Raw genomic sequence first — 20,005 nt, forward strand, 5'->3', positions numbered from 1 at the left:
AACACACCTATGGATTTGTACTGTGCCAATGAGCTTGGGGTTCAGAAAGGTGCCAGACATTACCTGAGAAGATATCACTACGTTCGTGAGCAAAGCGAATTTTGTGAAATCAAATTACTAAAAGTTCACACAGATTATAACTTAGCGGATCCTTTTATAAAGGTATTGTCAAAAGGAAGGTCGATAAGTATGCCGTGGGCATAGGTTATTGCTAGATATATCATGTAAATCTGTGATTGGTATTTGAATAATGGGATGTTAAACAATTGTTATTTTCAATAAATGAATTTTTATACGCGGTATAAGTGGTTTCATTTTTATAATAATTGTGTCCTATATTTGCATGTTTAAATCCATGAATATTAGTTGAATATTCTAAATGTCTATTGTTGATTAATTATATGGGAATTTAATTAAAGTAAGACAATTGTGAGAGATTGGTGAAAATATTTAAGGGAATATTTTGAAGATGGTGGATCGTACCAAACTCACATGATATTCAAAAGGTGAATATTAGACTTACCCCACAGAACGAAATATAATTTTATGGATCGGCGTCATTAAATGAAATTCGTGAAATGGTTACTTTATTTATCCTTTGACTTGAGATACAAGTGAGTTATGCATGTGTGGATTGCATTTCTTGATATAGTTCCTAACTGTCCTGAACAAGGCAGTAATAAAGGGCTATCTTCAGAAATGTTGAGAAACGACATGGCCAGACACTTGTAGTCAATACAGAATTTGTTCTTTCAATTTGCAACTGAAGTATGATACCATTTGGCGCCTGCATTAATTAATTGAAGATGTTTGTGTGGCCACACCCAAATCAACTCAAGAAGTTGTCTTGACTAATTTGGTAATCTTAATTAATTGTAGAAATGAGAAACATAATCCTTAAATTATGAAATGACATTGATCCATATTCATAATTAACAAGGGTATCTGAACAAAGGGATATTAAAGACTAAATCATTTCAACTTGGCAATTTAAGAATTTATTCTTAAATATTTCCGGGAGCATTGGAGTGTTGCTAGACGCTAACCAATGTTATTGCCTTTATAATTGATATATTAAAGTAGTATATTGATTAGTTTGATCACGAAATGATTAATTAAACATAATTAAAGGGTTAATTACATTTAATTGATTAAAGAGAAGGATTAAAAAGTGAAAATTGGAAAATGGATTTTGGACCCTAAATGTGAAGAGGGGCCGTCCACTTTGATGCTTGGAAAGCCTTGATGTAGCTTATTTTCCAAGCTAAGTTTAACCTAATTAAGTCCTATAAATAGAAGCTTAATTCTTGGTTTTTCACATTCTTTTCTTTCACAAAGTTTTCTTTCCTTTTCTTCCTTTCTCTTTGAAGTGGCCGAAATTTCCCTTTCATTAGGGTATTTCGACTTTGAAGTTTAAGGTTCAAGTAAAGGTTTGTTTGGTTTGTGATCGGGTACTAGTATACGTTATTCAGGGTGTCTAGTGTGCGATCGTAGAGGGGTTTTGCTTTAAACCCTAAGCATTAATAACAATCTTATTATTATTATCTTTATTGGAGCTTGCATAAGGTACACGCCTCAATTATAGTCTTTGTTAATTAATTTAATTGCATATATGTTTTGATTTCTTCCGTTGCGCGTACCCGTAATTATGTATGTTTAGGTGTTCATATTCTAACACTAGGTATATGTGATATTATTTTTTTAGGTGGGTAAATATGCGATTTGAGAGGTTAACAAGGATATATATGATAAAATCTCATAATTAGTCTTTACAGATAATTAACATATAATTGGTTACACAAATTTAGTCTGCTTATTAGGTGGGGATAATCTAGTTAAAAAATATATATTTTAATATTTGTTGTTGATAAACAGACTATAAACGATGTAGTTACTGGAATGATCTTCCTGGGAACAAGATTATACATGGTAGCCACTAATGAAGATGCCAAAAATGCAAGGTCCACGGCATTGGTGCTGCTTAACACCCGATCTATCGGTGGTTACAAGTCAGTGAATGAGATGGTTCAAAACCAGGAAGCTCAAATTCAATGGGGAAATCAGTTTGGTTTCTTACATGTTTCGTTGCCAGAACTAGACCAGGACGACAACATCTTAAATCCACTTAAATTCGTCGAGGAAACAAAGAATCTTATTAAGCGAAAGAAAAATTCATCCGCTGTTTATCTCACTGGAATGTTACTTGAATATGTTAGAAAGTATAGAGGTCCAGAGGTATATATGTCTGCAGTATTAGCTTTTTATATCAATATTGAAATTGTACTAACATGTTGTGGTAATCAATGCATGAGAAGGCAACAGCCGAATACATTCATACCACGCTCAAGAATTCAAGTATGACAGTCTCGAATATAATTGGGCCAGTCGAAAAGATGACCCTTGCTAATCAACCAGTTAAGGGCTTATATTTTATGGTGGTCAATGTACCACAGGTAAAATTTCATAATACTATCGGGTATAAGCACTATATTAATTTTAAATGGGTTTTTTATGCATCATATACGATGGTCGTGACGGTCTTAGTTTCAAAAATTACAAAATATTGAGCTAAAAGTACATAGATCATATGTGATAATCTTTTTGCAGAGTCTTACAGTGACAATAATGAGTTATATGGACCAGTTGAGAGTTGCGGTAGGATCCGAGAAAGGCCTCATTGATCCTGTGAAGTTCCGGATATGTATTGAGAAGGCTTTTAGCATGATGTTCAATGCCGCAGTTAAATCTAGGTGACAGGTAAGATTACACAATGATGCTTATCGGCGATTTGCATACTTAGAAGAAACAATACAATGTAAGCTATAGTTGAATCAAGCAATAATATCCATTAAATTTAAGCCTCTATCCTAAAAGTGAATGCAACCAACACAAGAGTTATCTTTATTAATAAAGTTTATATCTGTAATTTTCAAACCATTTTCCCAACCATTTCAAGATCTTTATTGTATACATATGTATTTTTAAACATCTTGATTAGTTATTTTTTGATATGAGGGTTAAGATTAATTAGTTTGCTACTTCTGGCTGTAAACGGTTCGGTTCGGTTTGGTTAGCTAGAATTTTTGAACCGTTTTTTAGGTTTCGGTTCGGTTGAGTTAGTTAAAAATTTTGAACCGTTAATTTCGGTTACCCGAAAAGGTCGGCTAATTTCGGTTAACTATTTATTAAAGTTATGTTAATATAAAGTTTAAGTTTTCAATTATAATAGTCAACTTACATTGTATTAATTAATTTTTTTTATATATAATAGTTATTTAACTAAATTAATATTTTCTTTTATAAAGATATATACATTACATCTATTTTTGAATTATTTTTTTCTGACGTTATATTTATGCAATACAAGTTCCTATTTAAGAGTATTATGATTCACTACTTAAAATGTCTTCTATATGATATTACTAATATTTTTTGATAAATATTTTAAACAAAGTTAACAACTTTTCTTAAAAAGAGTATCCATATATAAGAAAATTACTTAGAATATCCAAAACTAATCATAGATTGTGAAAGAAAATTAGTAAAATTGTTAATATTTAGACAATAAATACAAAAATTTAACTAAATAGATTTGTAAATGATGTATTCATGTAATATATATATATATATGCATATATATGATTATATGTGGGTATATATCAAAATTTGGTTCGGTTCTGTTAACCACAAGTAATGAATATTGAAAACCGTAACCATACCGTTACACATCGGTTTTTTTGTTTTTGGTTTTTTCGGGTTTTGGTTTTTTTCGGTTTCAGTTTTTTTCGGTTTCGGATCACGCGGTTCGGATCGGTTTTTCGGTTTTCCGGTTCATTTCTTGCTAACTTGTTCTTCATATAAATTTGTTATTTTATATTTTGTGTTGCATGTCCAACAAGATTTTTTGTTTTGATAAAATGTGCAAGGTTTCACTGAATAGACCTTTAGAGTGATTAAGTCGCTAAAGAGTCGAGTACAATTAGCATGATCTTTCTTTTATAGCCAATAAGTACGTAGACAGAAGACATTGCTCCTTCCTTTTCATTTTTTTTTAGAACAATAACATTTATATTAATATGACTATGCTAGCAAAAATTACATAATTATAAAGTATAAAATATGAACAGGATACATAAAAGTATGTGGGTTAATATGCCACCTCCAACCATTTAATTTTTCTAATTCATGCTTTTAATTCTAACGAGGGTTTAAATACCCGTGCTACGCACGTCGTGTTTTAAATATATTGTTTGCATGTATTTTGTTGTCGGGTTTTTAAATAGCTAATGAAGTTATTTCATAAAACCAGTTTAATCAACGGCTTATAAATAAGAAAACATAATAATAAGTAGAAAAGAAATAAAAAGTTTCATGAGTGACTTGGTTGTTCTATAGAGATTCGAAAGTTCTTGCCTAAAAAAAGGAGCATCGACTGGAAATGGAAGAATAGTTTATGCTTATGGGTATAAGTGATTTTTGACAACTGAACCCAAATCAAACTACAAAAGTTACCCGTTTTCACTCATTTGATATACATTCCCATTATCATTTGTGCAACCCAATAAGAAACAAAATTAAAACTTGTTAGTTACAAAGAGCATTTTGAAGTTAAAAGGCTTGAAGTTATGAGGGCTTACAGATTCATGCATCAGCTTTTGTAAACATCTCTAGCACTTCTCATCTAAAAGGAGGGAAAAGTATTTGCAACCGACGATTTTTAAAGTTAACCTGTGAGTCCAAGTATTACTTAAATATATCATTATACATTATCTTCTTCTTGGAAGTCTACAACTTATCATCAATCACTTTGAGCTGCATTTTCATTCAAAAAACACAATATTACCACAACACCTTAATGAGAAGGTTCACAAAATAACAAACACATATTAACGAAAGTTCAAATGAAAAATGAAATGAAACTTCTCCTTATCAAAATTCACCTATATACGCACACTTCAAAAGCATATTTCGAAAACTCCTTTACATTAGCAATAAGGTTTAGTTAAAAAGCACATAAGCACGGAAATTGAGCTTATTTGCCAGTTAAATTTTCATAAGCCATAAATATAACATGAATCCAAACAGCCCCTAATATAGCCTTTACTTACAAACATTGTTCAATTTCTACAGAGGTCAGACGCTTTTCTTAATCCACAGTGCATGCCATTCATGTGACAAACTTAAAATGAATGAATTGAAAGACAAAAAATTGCTAAAAATAGTGTGATTAAGATCCGTGTACTAGGGGGTTGGGAGGGTTCTTTATTCTATGGCTGTTTAAAATAAAAATCTACATGCATATTGAACATTTGGAGAATACATCAGAAAGTAACGGAATGTTTCAAAATCATGATAGCTTAATTTGATTGGAGCAGAGTTAATATCTTAATATCTGACTATAACATGATGAAAATGGCCGAATTACCTATGTTTCAAACATCAATACAGTTATAAAAGGTTGAGACATACTGCTTTCTACGCTTAGTATTGTTTCAATTTTTGCGTCATGTATCATTATTAGCAGTTCCCCACTTTCTTTCTCAATATCTATAGCTTTAGTCTCACTGTCTACTCGCATTATACCATCAATCAGTCTTGATGGAAAGTTTTCCAAACCCCCCCTAAAAGTATATATGGTCTTATTTATGGATCTCAAGGTAGCAGTTTCCCTGCAAGAACTGCTTTTAATTCAAACTGTTACTTGTGAACGGGGTAGTTAAGGCTATGTTTTAGGTAATTAACTTATTTTCATTAGGTAAACCGTAAACCTACAACAGTTTATTGTGGGAAAAAAACAATTGACGTTTTTGCCCATGCAATGAAACTTCATATTTAGGATTAATTTTTTTCTAAACTCTCCGAGTCTTCCTATCTGATTCTACAGCTAAAATAATGGGTGTGTCAGTGGGTTGGGTAATGGGTTCTGGTCAGGCTATTGTTCAATGAGAGTCAAAAGAAGTCGGTCCGAGAGTAGAAATGACACATCTAAATCTTTTTCTCTACATGTAGAACTTCACAAATAATTAAGGGATTTCATACTTTGAAAAACTATATAAAATTAAGAAACAGGAGTATTAAGCATTTGAAAATCCTTTGGGTGGTTCTTAGCCCATTTCAAATTCAATATATACATTTTAGCTATGTTTGTAATTTCTTCTAATTGACTTTTTGGAAAGAAGACTCATCCTGCTTTCTATCGAGTTCTATGTAATGGACCACGTGATCCCATATTATCATCTAGTACTGAGCTCCTACGCTCTATAACATGACGCAAAATGTAAAAATGGTTGAAACGTTTAATAACATGATATTCTTTAAAGTTAAAATTAAGGCATATATGATATTTCCAACCTATACCATTTTGTTTTCCTGAGAAGTCAATGTTGCACCATGACCATAGTTTGGCCAGATACGCTCAAAATTATATAAGGAAATAGAGATTATACCTCATCACTATCCAGGAGCAAGTTCAATATACATGTACAAAAGAGGGAAACCTTTTGGGTCGGAGTTGAAGAAGATCTGACATATAGTGTGCTGCCATATTGAATGTTCGTTTCTAATGAAATTGAGAAAAGCTATTTGTTTATATTCGCATAAATAAATACTCATAGCGTTTCACATTGAATACCACGGGAAGAAAATCTTACGAGTTATACACCCATTGGTGTCTGAATGACGACATACATATCAGGGGTGTTGAAAGTCTCAAAAATGATCTAAGTCGTCTTCCCAAGATTTACCATTGTTCAAGTAGCATCGGTGTCTATCATTTGCTCCATCATGTTCATAACCTGATTTACAAAACTAATTACATATAAATTTCCATACATATAATTGAAGAAATAAAATATTAGAGTTATATGCATAAACAAAATACTGAATTATTTTTTTAACACAAATTAGAAAAATCTTCTACATATATAAGACACACACATAAATGTATAAGACACAAATTAAAGAGGGTCTCATTTCCTTCTTTAAACCTCACATCCACACATCCATTTGACTTGAACCCCCATACCTATAGGAAAAGAGTCATAATTTTGTTTAAGAGATCAAATATAGGAAGAAGCGACCTTTTTTCTTTTTTATAAATATTTTTACTTCATTATGAGCTGATGTGGGCAAAGAGTTCTTTGTATCAACCCAACCCTTATCCAACCCATAAAGAGGAACTTTATGTTTTGAACCATTGCCCAACCCGCCTGACCTACCGTTTTGCCACTTATACATATAGGCTTATTAATATAACCCATAAAGTTTAGATAACCTTGTAAGTGTCATCAGATAGGTTGACTCAAGTCGAGCAGAAGTCTTTTGATGATGGTAAAAGTCTACTTAAGAGAAAAGAAAGAAATACCAACTTAAAAATACCGAAGCTCGGATTCGACCCACGTTCATTTTGGACTGATAACCATCGGACGGGACCAATAATAGCTCGCAATTGGGTTCATATCATCTTCAAAATATAGAAACCTAAGTTAGTATTAGTTTAACGGACCACTTTGAGAGCAAACTTGTTTTGAATCAAAAACAGATTTGTTATCTGCTTGGATAGCAGCTAAATTGTTAATTTCTCGGATTGACACCTACTAAGAAGATGTTTGTACTTTCTTTAACATTCAGTTCACTTAAAGAAAAATTTTTGATTCTAAAAAAATTTCCACAGTTTGAAAATGTAATGTGAATAAATTTGGTACAATACACCAAAATAAAACTCAATAGAAAGTTAACTGTTGAGTTGACTTGAACCCCAAACGGGGACTTTTTTCTCAAAATCCGAAATAAAATATTAAATAGAGAGAGTTATATATCTATGAATAGAGAATGGTCCAAACAAAAATCTACATACAAACCCACACATGGTTTCAAATAGACCTAGGCCACAGGTGCAGGGGCTGCCTTCATTATAAAAAGGCGTAGTTTGGTTTTCTATCCAAATATTTTGTCAATTATCTCTTGAATAGATCCAACCAAGGCAAATAATGTTACAAATAAGCAAACAATACTGAATATACGAAGAAGAACCCACTTACTCATCCAAGGTACAATTTTTTCAGCATCAAGTACATTTCAACTGGGAGAGATATAACCAGAGGCCAAAAGGTTACTCATCCTCCAAATGTTACGGCTTTATTGAACTAAGGGAATAACATATCTATGACTATTGTTAAAATCACATATGATGTTCGAAAACATAACCAAAGAGGATTAAGCCTAATCCCCATGATATGTAAATTACTTAGGAATTCACTTTTAGGGTACTTTTCAGCATACCACCTTTCCACAATAGCATATAACGTTTCACTATATATCTGGAAAAAAAAAGGGGGAAAGCAATGTTAAATTTTATTTTGCATGACTTGTTTGCATGACATGAAATGCTATAGGTGGCAATTTTAATGTTTCAAATCAGGTTATGTTTATCTCTAACATGTTAAATAAGATTTTGAAAAAAAGGAAAACTTAATTAAAAGGGAGACGGGTTCAACAACCAGTTGAAACTCAAAAACCACCCAAAGTTTATCATATAATGCATAAAACCTCATCCTCATCATTTTGATATGTACCAAAGTTGCTTGTTTTGACCAGACCAACACATTTCCATGCATATAGTAGACACTATTTAGATAATCAGTTCATGAAACAGAATTGTTTACTTGATATCCTCCAACTAAGTGAAGAAAAGTGCAGGCATCAGAAAAGTCGATGAGCTATCATGGCTCGTAAAATCCAAAGCAGCTCAACATTTTTCTAGGAGTTGAGTTCCCAAAGGCTGCATAACCAAATCCCTCACAACAAATAGAGGTAAAAGACAGTAGTAACTAAAACTGCAATTCTCGAAGCTTTCTTCATTGTGACTTCTTTTGAGGGAGGTCATTTCAAAGTACTCTTCATAATTAAGAAAAAAATATCAAACGATTAAGTTTTATGAAAGACATGAAGAATTGTTTTATCTAGATAAAATATACACAATCATCACCTGTACATAAAAAAAAAACTTCGAAGTGAAAAGGGTATGCAAATGCAATGTCCCCAATAGCTTGAGCAACCAATCTTACTTTCTGAATCGATTCATCAGTTGGAACTCCTCCAGCACTGCCTTTGATCTTTCCATTTCCCGCAAAGCCACTTTGAACGGGATCAAACTTGCGTAAAAATATTCATCTCGATAATTACCCAAAAGACAATATGATCAATACTACTAATTCATAACACAAACACACACACACATAGAACAATAAAGAATTGTTAACTAACAAATATCATTGCTTGTTCTATCATTTTCATAATTATCTCATTGTAGTCAATTAGCGGAGCAAAGAATTTTAATTTTTATGAAAATAAATGGAAAAAAATAAAGAATAAATGCCTATTTAACCCTAAACCAAACATAACAAAGAAATTAGGAGCAGGGTCATATAAGATCTATGATTGAGAAACAACAAAATGAAGAAAAGTAGAGAAGAAGATGATTACTTCTCTTGTTTGTTGATGATTCATCTTTCACCATTGAAGGGAGTAGGTGTACAGAATGAGAAAGTTTTACTTCTTGTGGTTTAGTGAAGTCTGGAAACACAGATAGATAGACGATCGACTTTTATTTTTTCTACAATGGCAGTAATATCAAATATGAAATTAACCCATTTTCAACCGTTAGGTCCAGTTTTTACTGGACTAGCTCCAGACTTGAAGACTGGAGTAATCCTGAAGATTTGTCCAGAAATTATGGAAGTCCAGTAAGCGTCTACTTGTACAGGAAATCTGGAGTCCTTTAGATTTGCTTATTGAACTTCACTCCAGTCCAGATCTACTCCACTGAAAAACATTCTCACTGAAGACAAAGTCTGAAGTTTGAAGAAGAAGACTGATATATGGCGGAGCCCACTGGCAGACTTACCAGATCAACAACTGGAGTCCTTGTCAGTGTTCTAGACCCTACAAGTCTGAACACTGATTACGAGGAATTGACTTTATGCCTTTACACGCTTTTACCCGGATATCTCTTTTGTCCCTTGTAAAGGTTTTACACACGTGTAAAGGTGGTTGGCTAAAAGGTGACAAGTCACTATCAAATGTGACTTTATCCTTGTACTTTTAGTATTGCGTTTAAAGAAAATACCAAAGTTCCTTAAATGCTTCCAACCACATTTGTGCGGCAAAATAATCACTGTAGAGATTATTTTGCCTATAAATACTAAGTCATTTTTCTCTTTCAAATTACTTTTGCAATTTGGTGAACTTGTCTAAATACTCTCGATCCAAATAGTTATACTTCACAACTTTAAGTATTTCGATCAAGGAGATTATTTAGCAAGTATAGATCACTTGTAATTCATAAGGTTGTTTAGATATTTACTTTGGTATTATCTAGGTTCCGCAACAACCTTGTATTTTGTTTATACATCAATAAATAAAATACACATTGAAAATTACTTTCGTGTTCCACCTCATTTAACTTGTTTATTTATTGCTTAAGTCTTGTATTTACTTATTTATATTTTTGCATTTATATTTACGTAAATACTAGTCCTTATCTAGTGCATACTTGACTTGTTGTATTTTACACTCGTGGGTTAAACCATCGGTGAGGGACTTCACAATTGGTATCAGAGCGGGTCGCTAAAACAATTGCTAGATCTGCTTTTTACTGATGGCAATCCCTGAAAATACACAAGGTGTTGGATCTGACACTAATGAAACTAATGCTAATATTGACCCTCCTGTTTCACCTCATAATGTTAACAATAATCCACCATCTCCAGAAATCCTATTAATCCAATTGTTGATCCAAGTGGTTCAAGGACTGGGAGGGAAAAGAGACAAGAACATTGGTCTGAAGAGAAGAGGAGACTTGTATCTCATGATACACTTCTCAGAAACATGATCCTCGGGACTGTTCCAGAAACTCTTATTCCCACACTAATTCTTTATCCCAATGCGAAAGTATTATGGGATGAATTAGTTAACCAGTATGAAGGAGGTGATGACACTGTTAGCACCAGAAAAGTATCTTTAAATAAGAAGTATGAGTCATTTTTTGCTTTGCCCAATGAATCATTAACTGGTACTTATACTAGATTCATGTCAATTGTAAACCAGTTGAGGGTTCTTGGTGTCAATAAAGACAAGGATATACTTCTGGAAAAGTTTTGTGATATTCTTCCTACTAAATGGTCTCATATGATTTTGGTTTTAAGACAAGGAAAAACACTTCAAACACATACACTTTCAACTCTGTATGGTGCTTTTAGATTTACTGAAGAAAACCAAGCTCAAAGAATTAAGGCTGAAAAAGATGCTTTAAACCATGCTTCAGACCATGCTGCTGTGACCAGTCATTCTGGGCCACCATGTGCAGCCTTATTATCTTCAGAGAGTGTATTCTCAATGAAGAAGATGATGTCTGATCTTATGGAGTCTGGAGTTATTAATAACATGTCTCCAGATTGTGAGGAAGATGACAGTGATGATCTGATGGCCATGATTGCTAAAACTTTTAATCGTTTCAAAGCAAGAGCCAATAGACCCACTGGACACAATGCACCCAGTTCTTCCACTGATAAGACCAATTTGACATGCTTTAAGTGTGGCAGAAAAGGTCATTTCATGAAAGAGTGCAAGTCCAGTCATTATGTCTCACAATCTGGTCCACCAACTTCTTATAATAAGCCTGAAGATATTTATAAGCATAAATACAAAAAGCTTAAGGCTCAGATTGCACTTATGGCACAACAAATGGAAAATAACAATAATAATAAGTGCATGGTTGCTGAAGAAGAATGGATTCCCTCTGATGACTCATCAGTCGATGAAGAGGAGGAAAGAGATTGTTGTTATATGGCTCTGGCTAATGAAGAGCATCTTGTGAAGGATGATGTCACATCTGGCAGATGGGTAGAAATTGTGATTAAAAAGGTTAGTGATTATGATAAAGAAATCGATCCAGAATTGAAACTAGATATTGCTGAAGCTCTAAGTTTATATTTAAATTTTGTGGAAACTGTCAGATTTGATAGCTTAAATGGTATTGAAACTGATTCCTCAGAAAACTTTGTTTTAAAATCTAAACTAAAAGAACTTCAAGATATTGAACTGGCATTTCAAGCCCAGGTGTTGGTAACTGAACAACTTTGTCAAGAAAAAGAGGAATTAGAAAATGTTTTAGAAAGTGAAAAACAAGTCATAAAATCTTGGCTTGAAACCAAAAAACCCTATGATGCAGCAGTGAATCAATATCCATCACAAAAACGTGCATTTCAAGATGGAAACATTCATGCTGCTGCCTTAGTTCCTGTACTTGATAAATTGCCAGAGAAGGCCCGACCAGAAACGATTTATGATGAACCAACCACACCCAAAGCATGTATAATTCCAGCTAATATCCAAGTGGTTAATACTAGAGTACCCAGATGACTGCTCTAGTGAAAAAGAAAGTCAAAAATTCTTTGCCACAGACTGCTTCCAAAAGTCCCAGATTGAAAGGAAAATTCCCAGTCCTCCTTCTAAGCCAAAAATCCAGTCATCTGGAAAGGCTAAGGAGTCATCTGAAAGTGAAATTTTGTTAAGATTCGAAAGCCAGTTTCAACTACTGGCTCGTCAAGTTCAAAGTTGTAATGCAAGACTGAACAACTTTGAGGGTACTTCATCTAACACAAAACAAATTTCAAAACCATTTTCCAAGAAAAATAAAAATGTATCTTCCAATGAGAAAAAGAAAAAGTTTTCTGAACTATCTGTTCCAATAATTTTTGATAAACCTAATGTTGAAAAACGTGAACTCGACCAGATACCAACAGGGGTCTACAAGGCTGGATCCAGAGAACCCATCAGTCGATGGGTTCCCAAATCTAACTAACTAATTTGGTGGGTGTGCAGGGCGATCGAAAGAAGTATATTTGGTATCTTGACAGTGCTGCTGGCAGGACTATGACCGGATGTAAGACCCTACTGGAGGAGTTCACCGTTTCTGATGGACCCTCCATTACTTTTGGGAATGATGGTTGTGGAAAGATTGAAGGGTATGGTGTTTTGAATAATGGACAAGTCAAGTTCAGACAAGTGGCTTATGTTAATGGTTTGAAATATAACCTAATAAGTGTGAGCCAACTGTGTGATGATGGCTATCAGGTGTTGTTTAATGTCTCTCAGGGCATTGTATTTAACAAAGATTGGAAGGTAGTATTGATTGCTTTCAGAAAAGGTAATGTGTATGTAATGAATATGGAAAGCTCACCTTCAGAGCAATGTTTCTATACAAAGGCTGATGAAGACACAAACTGGTTATGGCACAAAAGGTTATCCCATTTAAATTTCAAAAATATTAACAAGTTGTCCAAAAAACAACTTGCAAATGGAATACCTTAAGTTTCCTTCATTAAGGAAAGGCCATGTCCAGGATGTGAAAAGGGAAAGCATAAGCGAGCCAGTTTTAAGAAGACCAAGCATAATTTTAGCATAACTGAACCTCTTCATATGCTTCATATGGACCTCTTTGGTCCAGTGAACGTTCAGACACTTGCTGGTAAAAGATATACCCTGGTAATTATTGATGAATATACCAGATACTCTTGGGTTATCTTTTTAAGGTCTAAAGGTGATGTTGCTGCTGAAATCATCAGTCACATCAAACAAATTGAACTCAAACACAAGCATAAAGTGTGTCAGCTAAGAAGTGATAATGGAACAGAATTCCAGAATGCAACTCTGGAGAAATTTTGTGCTGACACTGGCATCTCTCAGAAATTCTCATCAGCTCGTACGCCAGAACAAAATGGTGTTGTAGAAGGGAAGAATCGTACACAGATAGAAGCTGCCAGGAGTATGCTTGCTGAATCTGGTCTCCCAACCAGTTATTGGGCTGAGGCAATTGCAACTGCTTGCCACACCCAGAACCGATCAGTTTATGTTAAAAGACACAAGAAGACTGCACTATTTCCATGTTTTTGGATGTCCAGTTTACATCCTGAACGATTCAAGTCAGTTAGGCAAATTCGATGCCAAAGCTGATGAAGGATTTTTCTTGGGCTATTCAGAAATTCGAAAAGCCTTCAGAGTCTACAACAAAAGACTGAAGAAAGTTCATGAGTCAATTCATGTCACATTCGATGAATCCAATGAAGCAATCAATAAGAACCCAATTCTTGATTTAACCCCAGTAATTCCAATTGTCTTCGATAAATCTGATCCTATCATCTACAATAAAGATTTATCTGAAGAAGTTTTCAGTCATCCTGATCTGGACCCTGTTCAAAAGGTTGTACCACCCAGTAGTACCTTGTTTTATCCTTCAGTAAACTTCAAACTACCCTCTGAAGTTACCATTGGATCAGATATTCGTACTACTCCCCCAGTAGCAGTTCCAGTTGAATCTATACCAGTTCTCCAGAACTCTGAATCTCTCCAGGATACTGATCCATTACTCCAAGAAATGCCACAAAATGATGAATTTTATAATGCAAATCGTAATCTTACAGATTCAGATGAAGTTGTGGAAATTGTCTGGCAAGACCCTCTACCTGATGCAACTCCAGAGGGAAATCAATCGAATCCGTGCACTGATGTTATTGTTCATAATCCTGGTCATTACTCTAAGTGGACAAGAGCTCATCCAATTGATCAGATAATTGGTAATCCCACTAGAGGGGTTCAGACCAGAAGTGCCGCCAGTGATCAATGCTTATATGTCAGCTTTTTATCACTGATAGAACCGAAGAAGATTGACGAGGCAATGGAAGATCCAAACTGGGTTATCGCTATGCAAGAAGAACTTAACCAGTTTGAGAGAAACAAGGTATGGAATCTGGTGCCCTTTCCTGTTGGAAAGAAAGAACCTATTGGCACCAGATGGGTTTTCAGAAACAAGGTTGATGAAGATGGGCATGTGATCAGAAACTTGGTTGCCCAGGGGTATGTTCAATCTGGAGAAGATTTTGATGAATCATTTGCTCCAGTGGCTAGACTCGAAGCTATCAGAATGTTTTTAGCATTTGCTGTTCATCACAAGTTCAGAGTCTACCAGATGGATGTAAAAAGTGCATTTTTGAATGGAAAACTTGAAGAAGAAGTGTATGTCAAGCAACCACCAGGCTTTGTAAATGAAATACATCCTCACTGGGTGTATCGTCTGGACAAAGCACTTTATGGTCTCAGACAAGCCCCAAGAGCCTGGTATGACACTCTAACTAAACACTTACTGGCACATGGTTTTAAGAGAGGTGCAATTGACAACACCTTATTCATTCTTCGAGAAAAAGGTAATCTTCTGCTGGTACAAATTTATGTTGATGATATTATTTTTGGTTCTACTGATGAAAATATGTGCAAGAAATTTTCAAAAATAATGTCAAAAGAATACGAAATGAGTTTAATTGGTGAATTAACATATTTCTTAGGTCTTCAGATTAAACAAACCAGTGATGGTATTTTTATTAATCAAGAGAAATATATTAGAGATATATTAAAGAAATTTGATATGAATTCTTCCCAAACTAAATCAACTCCAAATTCTGCACCACTAAACTTAAATTCAGATCCTGATGGTAAGCCAGTGAACATCACTACCTATAGAGGAATGATTGATTCACTGATGTATTTGACTGCCAGTAGGCTAGATATAATGTTTGCAACATGTTTATGTGCCAGATTTCAGGCTAACCCAAAAGAATCTCATATGCTTGCTGTAAAGTGCATACTGAAGTACCTTAAAGGTGTCCTAAGTTTGGGCCTTTGGTATCCCAAAGGTTCAGGCTTAGATTTAATGGATGTCATTTCCTTGGTGGCAAATTGGTAAGATAGACAGGAAATCCACTACTAGTGGATGTCATTTCCTTGGTGGCAAATTGGTAAGCTGGACCAGTAAGAAGCAAACTTCAGTTTCACTCTCTACTGCTAAAGCTTAATATGTATCTGCAGCCAGTTGTTGTGCTCAAACACTCTGGATGAAGAACCAGTTGCTTGATTATGGTCTTAAGTATACAAAATCTCCTATTTTTTGTGATAATACCAGTGCCATTGCTATCTCAAACAATCCAGTCATGCACTCCAAAACTAAGCACATCGATCTCAGGTATCATTTTATTCATGATCATGTTATGAAAGGTGACGTAGAAATTCATTTCATCCCTACCGACAAACAACTCGCTGACATTTTTACTAAACCTCTGGATGAGAAAACTTTTCGTTATCTTGTTGGTGAGTTGGGAATGTTGAACCCATAAATCTGGAACCTTTGTTATGAACGCCTTTGTGACACTGACAGGGTTCTTTGATTCCAGATTTATAAATCTATATCAGTAAAGTTATCGAACGCCTTTGTGATACTATCTTTGCACTGATAGATTTATAGATCACCATTCCAGGGGGAAAGACTCAGACCACATTTTTTTTATCTAAGTTTCAGGGGGAATTTATTAATTTATTTTCTCACTGGACGAATTTTTTTTTTCTAAAAATGTTTCTAGTACCTTGTAAATGTGTCCCTCTCATTAATACTGGACAAGTTGATGTGCATGTTTGAAGTAACTTCAGTTGCTTTGTAAATATGTCCCTCTCATTTGTTTATATTAGTTGATGTGCGTGTTTGAGGATTACCAGAATGGTCAAATCTGGGTAGTTACTGGAATGTCCCTTCAGTATACCATTAATGCATATGCTACTGGACTAATCCACCAGTGAAACTGGAGTGACTAGTCATCCTCCAGATGCATTAAATTGAGTCTTGGTTCGTCAGTCATAACATTTTCAATACTTGGTCTTTGTGATGCCACGTAAGCAACACTTTCGTTAGTGGGAAACTATCTTTATCCTACATGGCATGGATTGTTTTCTAATAAAATGATGGTTTGTTACCTTGGGAAGTTAAAAAGTTGAAATATGAGTTTTGTGGGCTGTCAAATGTCACTGTTGATGGATGAATTTAATGCGGATCTCAAAAGCCGATGAAAAACTGTTTAGTATAAATTCAAAATAACCTTTTGAAATCCAATGGTTATCTTCTCTCTCTTCTATATATACCCCAATCCTATCACTTTTTACATTTACTTCGAAAATCTTAACTCTAAATTTCTTACAACTCCTTCATTTACTTCTTCCTTCAATTCCAATCATCAATCTCTTTCTTATTAACTGCAAATTCATATCATCAATTCTTTCTTAAATCCTTCATTTTCTTCAAAACCCTAAAATTCCTTTCACTTTCAATTTAAATCTCAATTTCCAAATGGCTCCCAGACAAGCAAGCACAGAAAGAAACCTCTTAACAAATACATACAGTCTTTCTGAACGTGTTGAACAAGCTCCTGGCATTATAATTGATACTGATAAAATGAGAATCAATATGCATAATTAGATGGCAAAGTTGGTCGGAACTCATGACCCCCAATCTCTCATTGGCCGACTCAATGTATTCTTTCTCAGTTCTCCTCTTTATGGAGCCCTAACCATGAATCCTGGCAAAATGTATCATGGTTATCTTTGTGAGTTTTGGTTCACGGCTCACTTTCAGAATGGAGATGATGCCACCATTCATTATACTCTGAAGAGAGGAAGCGTTCCTCTAACATTAACTGTTGATTCATTTAGAACGGCGCTTGGAATGAATTATTTGTCAGTGAATGAATTGCCACTCCATCTTCCAACTGGAGTGAATCATAGGCAGGTGTGTCGGGAGATGGGACACACAGATATTGTTGTCTGACTCATGGAGATACTTCTTTACTCATATTGTCTCTTGTTTAGGAAGTGGGTCTGGAGGATTAGATCAGATTAATCAAACCCAGTTGTTAATAGCTTATTGTTTATGGTATGGGTTAAGGGTTGATTTTGCCCAAATTCTGTTCAATGATTTGGCTGATAGACTAAGGGCACACAAGAGAAAGGCAAATGTCCCATTTATTAGGTTTTTGTCTATTATTTTCAAAAGAGAACTGGGTGATGATTATGAAAGCAGTTCGAGTAATTTTTCAATGGCTGAGTATATAAGTGGTTTGAACCATTTGGTGTCAAATAATCTAGAGGTTGATATTCCTGAAGCTATGATGAATAATTTTAGAAGGGAAGTTGTTGAACATAATGATGAAGATATTGCTGATGAGCAAAATGCTGAAATAGTTCCTCAAGAAAATCAAGAGGTTTCTAATCCAGAGCAGTCTTCCCTCTCTATTCCATCAACCATCTCTTCTAGACCAAGAACTGGGCTCAGAAGACTTAGAAGAAGGGGAAATTTGGTCATTCCCAGTAATGCTGAAGTCAACCATCCAGATTCCTCCCAACAGGAAAGGGAGAGCTTGCAAGCAACCACTATGTCTGCTCCAAACTGGTGTCACTAGAGCCTCACCTCTAGTAATTCCAATTCCACACTCTACTGCTAGAGACATTATGAATCTGGATGGATCCTTGATTGTGGAGCAGGTTGAGCCACAAGTGAATGAAGATGTACAGGTGAATGTTGAGGGGCAGGAAGCCCAAATTGACTTAAACAGAAGTGTTGGTGAGCAACTGGCAGAAGAAATGCCAGATTTTGAAATGGAGTCTCCTATTTCTGATCAAGACTTCGATGAACATATGGATTTCCTTCGTGATGATGACTTAAACATTGAAAGATCTCCCAGTCACATCACCAGTGCAGTTGTTGAAGAATTAAATACAACAGTTTCACCACCTCCATCCTCTCCAATCCAAAATGAAAATCAAGCACCACCAGAATCATCAATTCAAGCACCACCAGAATCATCAATTCAAACACCACCTCTAACAAATCCCTCTTCTCCACAAATTGCTCAACAAATTTCTGAACCATTGGTGGAACTGGAGACTGTCAACCAGAATGGAGAAATTACAAGGGTTGAAGCTCCAGTATCTCAAGCCACCAGATTGACTCCTCCAGGTGATCTTTCCACCAGTTTTCCAACCGAGGTCCAAGACCTTTTCACTAAGGTGGCGGACCTGGAAAGATCCCTCCAAACTTCTTCACAGGTAGTTTCTGACTTCAAAACCTCACTTTCAAATAATATAAGGTCAGAAATGCTTGTATTTGCTGGTAATGAGAAGGTAGTTTTCGAGAAACTGGATGAACTGGTACTGGCCACAAATCACAATTCTGAGAAAATTCAAGTGGCAGTCCAGGGATTGGAAGAAACATTGGTCAGATCAGTGCAAACTGCCATTCAAACAAGTGTTGCTAGTCCCTTGTCCAGTTTGACTGATGAAGTTCAAAAGTTGGTGACTAGAGTTAACAATGTGGAGAGAAGGCCAACACTTGACCAGAATTCAGTTGTTAGCAGCATTAGTGATGAGGTTACCAGAAAATTTAGAGCTAACATGCTGAAGGAAGTTACCAAACAAATCTCTGGGTCAGTGTTGAGGACTATTTTGGATAGTTTGTTGCCACAAGTTGAAAAGATAATAAAAGATGAAATGCCAAAGGACTTGGTCTCTGAAGTCCAAACTCTTTGAAGAGACTTTGAGCAGATAAAAACTTCCGTGGCTATCATGACCCCTGAATGTAAAACCTTTGGGTCCCCTGATAGGAACAAACTGGAGGATGTGTGGAATGCCCTCAAGTCTGGGACTGTTGGTCATTCCAAGGGGGAAAGCAGTTTGAAGGTTGAAATGATGAAGAAAGCACTTGGCACTGAAGCCATTGCTCAGGAATGTATGGAAAAAGCAACTGGTACTGATGCCAGTGTGCAGAATGAAGAAGAGGATGAAGCTGGTGAGTCAGAACCTCAGTTTGAGGACTTCCCAGATTTGGCTACACTCAAAAAGCAAAGAAAGCCTCATGTCATTTCTGGTGAAGATACTAAAGTAGGTAAAGAAACAGATATTACTGCCTCCTTGCCTAATGCTGATGAAGAAAGATCAAGGAAACTTCAGCAGGGGTGCATATTAGTTGACATCTGGAAACAAAACCTGAAGAATGACTGGGAAGCACATAAGATGGATATGGCACAAAGAGGAACACTGGATGCTTTCAATGCTGGTCGTCTTAGTGTGCACATTG

At 35.2% G+C, this 20,005-nt stretch overlaps 1 protein-coding gene and 1 pseudogene across 1 annotated transcript in view; one reads left to right on the forward strand and one right to left on the reverse strand.

Annotated features, from left to right (window-relative positions):
* The window catches only part of LOC122584904 (wax ester synthase/diacylglycerol acyltransferase 4-like), a 31,749-nt gene extending 28,738 nt beyond the window's left edge, over positions 1-3,011 (forward strand). The window contains exons 3-5 of the mRNA XM_043756980.1: positions 1,876-2,235; positions 2,316-2,453; positions 2,608-3,011. Coding sequence (XP_043612915.1) covers positions 1,876-2,235; positions 2,316-2,453; positions 2,608-2,754 — 645 coding nt within the window. The 3' untranslated portion in view covers positions 2,755-3,011. The remainder of the gene's footprint in view (positions 1-1,875; positions 2,236-2,315; positions 2,454-2,607) is intronic.
* A 4,924-nt stretch (positions 3,012-7,935) lies between these two features.
* On the reverse strand, positions 7,936-9,288 carry LOC122582241 (annotated as a pseudogene).
* Between the last annotated feature and the right edge of the window lie 10,717 nt (positions 9,289-20,005).

This window comes from Erigeron canadensis, chromosome 1 (genome assembly GCF_010389155.1).
Source record: "Erigeron canadensis isolate Cc75 chromosome 1, C_canadensis_v1, whole genome shotgun sequence".
NCBI lineage: Eukaryota > Viridiplantae > Streptophyta > Magnoliopsida > Asterales > Asteraceae > Erigeron > Erigeron canadensis.